This window comes from Nestor notabilis, unplaced genomic scaffold, assembly GCF_000696875.1.
Source record: "Nestor notabilis isolate BGI_N333 unplaced genomic scaffold, ASM69687v1 scaffold1442, whole genome shotgun sequence".
Lineage (NCBI taxonomy): Eukaryota > Metazoa > Chordata > Aves > Psittaciformes > Psittacidae > Nestor > Nestor notabilis.
The window spans coordinates 8,002-11,635 of NW_009918543.1; the positions used below are offsets into that span (position 1 = coordinate 8,002).

Genomic DNA, 3,634 nt, shown 5'->3' on the forward strand with positions numbered 1-3,634 from the left:
ATCCCCACGAGTTGCTGGCACATCCCCAATGGCCAGGCCACCACAGCTGGGTTTGCAGTCCCTCCACCCAGACCACGTCCCTATGAGTTTGGTGAGGGGATGTGGTACAGGGCTGTGATTAGCACCAAACATGACACGCTGAAGCTTAAGTACCTATTTAGAATATGCCATATATTTGTTTTTAGTGAGATGGTGTGGAGCAGTTCATACAAAAAGTAAAAGGAAGAAGGGGTGCTCCCCATGTGTCTGTAAAGCTCTGTGAGAAATGGCCCATGCCCACCAGCTGGGCATGGGCTGCTTCAGTGGGCAGGGCAGTGCTGCAAGGAGAAAAGTGCCCATTTCTTAGCTGCTTCTGCAGTGAAACTAGCAGGCAGTGGGAAACATACCTCCAGTTTTGGTGGGTCATCCATAACCCCTTCCCAGAGGTTAAGTCCACATCTAGACAAGACTCTGGATGCTGTGCTAGCAGTGTCAGGAGAGATCTCCTCAGCAGAGCTGGCGTAGCTGCAGCTAACTAGCCAAGCTGTGCTATTTGCTTTCACCTGATTACGTGTTAAGTAGTGCAGGTCAGGTGAGGTGTCATGTCCTGTTCCTGGAGTCCTGGTCAAGGACCACCACCAAGCCCAGGAGATGCTGCCTCCCTCCTGGGACCGCTAAGGGCCCCCTTCTGGCAGGGCTGTGCCTGGGCTGCTCCAGACCTGGATGCTCCAAATCCTGGTGGCTCCCACTGTGAGACAGGCAGAGAGCATCCCCTGCCCCCTTGCTCTTCTAAGGCCAGATCTGCCCCACAGAGCCCTCTACTACCCCGAAGTGTCTCTGTGGGAGCCACGGTGATGGTGACATGCCAGCCATGCCAACAATCTTGGCCACCCCAGCTGTGAGCTGATGGATGGGAGGAGCAGCTCAGGAGGTGGTGTGTGTGCTGGGAGCTGACCCTGCTGGTCCTCATGCACGACTGTTGCCACGAGCTTTCGAGGAGGGAGAGGGAGCAGCTTCCACCACTGGCACCACACTGGACCATGTGGTGCAGGACACAGGACGTGTTGCACCTCGTTGCTAATGCCTCATCTCACCAGTTTGTTGCAGTGGGTATCACAGAATGGCCTGAGCCCCCATCTCCTCCCCTCCTGCTGTTGGGGCCAGCGGCAGCCCCCTCTTCCCGGGTCTCTGCTGCGTAAGGCGTGTGCAGGCAGCATCACCGCAGGAGCAGCACCAGGGGCAGGAAGAGCAGCAGTGGTGAGACGCAGATCTCGGCAGTGCCACCGCAGTCTTGGGCGTTTTCCTGGGAGATGGAGAGAAGATGTCAGCTTGCTCACAGGGTGGCTGCTGGCGGAGGGAATGGAGCCTGCCTCTTGCCTTTGGAGGGGGAGCAATGCCTGTAGTCTAAAGGAAGGATCACAAGGGGCAAAGGAAGAGACTAGTTTGATTCCATGGTGGCCATCTGCAGGAAGACGTTTGCCTCCTTGGCATTCACCATGCTCTGCCCCATAGACTAAAACCCATCCCTCAGCCTCGCAGGCTGCAGCAGGATCGGCTCCCACCTGCATGTTCCTCCTGCAGCTCCTTCCAGAGTCCCCTACCCACAAGCAGGTCACTGTGCCTGCTTCTGGCCCCTGGCACTGTGTGAAGGTGCCTGGACCAAACTCCTGCCATCCCTGCAGGTGGGACAGCTGTCTGCCTGCACCAAGCCCAGATCGCAAGGGCTGGTTCCAGGAATCAGGCCTCTTCTGAAGGTGAACCCCCCAAAGAAACCCAGTAACCCTGTGATGTCTGAGCTCAAGCCCTTCCCAGGTATCATTAGCATGACTCAGGGGCTTGGAACCTCTTGAGGAGTCACGGGGCTGTGTCTGTGTCCAGCCAGTGGGATGGGCGCATGATACACACAATGCAGGGGTGCAAGAGGAGAGAGGCATGCCCATGGTGAAACCCAGCTGTGCGCTCTCCCCACTGCGCTGCCCCGGGATACCTCAGGATGGAACGCGTGGCACGTGTCCGGCCGCCGCCTCAGCTTCTGGGACCGCATCCGTTCACACTTCACTGAAGCATTATGTGCGAGGCTGTTAAGGACACGCAGCAGCAGGCAGGGAAAGGGGATTGAGCACTGCACAGTCCAAGGGGCCCTGATGTAAGTCACCTAGGTGTAACTGCACAGCATGGGAGACAGAGCGGGGAGGACACGGGAAGGGCAGGTCACCTTGCATGGGCTGGAGACATCATCAAGCGCTAGAAGGGGGCAAAGAAGGACCTGCAGCTGAAAGCGGTGAAAATGCATGGGCACAGCTTCGTGGCAACAACCTGCACCATGACACTGCCCCTTACGAAGAGCAAGGGATGAGGACCCAACAGGGTTCAGAGCAGTGTTGGGGAGCCAGCCTGGCTGCAACCCACCCCACCACTGATCCTTTTCTCTGGCCTCTCCCCCCCTCACCCTCACACAGTGTATTCGACAGCCTGGCCAGTGCAGGCTGGCTTCCTCGCAGGGGGGATGGAAGGCAGAACCGATGCCTCCTCTCCACTGCACTGCAACCCTACCTGCTCCATATGTCTCTCCCCAGCTGTCCCACAAGTTGGGCCATGCCCTCCACCCCCATGGCGACTGCCCTGGGACTATGTTTTCCACCCTAGTAAACACGGAGATGAAGGGACCTGCAGAGCTGTGTGCCCCTGCTGCACATGGAAGGATATATTTGACCTCTTTCACATCCAGCAGGACGGGTGGGAAGACGCTGCAGTCGCAAACAGCATCTGTGACGAGGAGCAGCAGGTTACTGCTGATGATCTGCTGCGCCACAAACATCCTGCAAGGAAAGAGCAGGTTGGAGAAGGCACATCCCTCCCACCGCAGTGCCAGAGCGGCATCACCTGACCCACAGCAAAGAAATGCAAAGAAAACAGGAAACGGGATGTCAGTAGAAAGGGGGAGAGACAGCTGTACACATGGAGGAGGTGATGTTAGCACACCTTTTTCGCCTCAGGAAGCTCCAAATTGTCTCAGATTTGCAACTTCATGCTAGGCACAAAAGCCAAAATTAAACCCAAACCCCAACCAAAAATACCAGACAAAATCCAACACAATCCCTTCCCAAATGGGGCAGCATTTAATACTTAAATGATTCCCCATTAGCATTTAACAGCAGATAACACCAGAGAAGGCCTGGTTTCATCTGAAGGTGTGCCAATGCCCATTCAATGTGTATTTATGCATCTGCTTATACAAAGCAAGGATTTATGTACTCAGTGTTCCTGCAAGGAACAGTTTTGCTAAATTTCATGTTACTGGAGTGAGAAATGGAGGATCCCGGTAGCATCACAAGTATGTTGCTGTGATGGGACTGGTGCTTGGTCTTGCCTACTGCCAGGAAAAACACAGCTTCACTTTGCAACCACGATTTCTCCTGCGTCTTCCCCTCCCTGTCAGATAAGCAGGCTATGGAAAAGGGCTGGTGACGAGCACGGGCACGTGCCTGTGGGAATATGTCTGGATCCAAGTGTTTTCCCAAGGATGCGCACGTGAGGGCTTGTGGCAGTGCTGCTGCCCTGCTCCTGCAGGCGTCGGAGGGCTTGTGTGGGCAGAGCAGGACGAGGGCAGGCACGTGTTGCAGCCCCGTGCACGAGCGTGCGTGCCCTGCTCAGC

General features: G+C 56.0%; 1 protein-coding gene across 1 annotated transcript in view; it reads right to left on the reverse strand.

Moving 5' to 3' along the window:
- Window positions 1-1,195: 1,195 nt before the first annotated feature.
- The window catches only part of LOC104401993 (voltage-dependent calcium channel subunit alpha-2/delta-4-like), a 13,385-nt gene continuing 10,946 nt past the window's right edge, over window positions 1,196-3,634 (reverse strand). The window contains exons 6-8 of the mRNA XM_010009750.1: window positions 2,686-2,798; window positions 1,967-2,049; window positions 1,196-1,282 (exon numbers count right to left, since the gene is read on the reverse strand). Coding sequence (XP_010008052.1) covers window positions 1,196-1,282; window positions 1,967-2,049; window positions 2,686-2,798 — 283 coding nt within the window. The remainder of the gene's footprint in view (window positions 1,283-1,966; window positions 2,050-2,685; window positions 2,799-3,634) is intronic.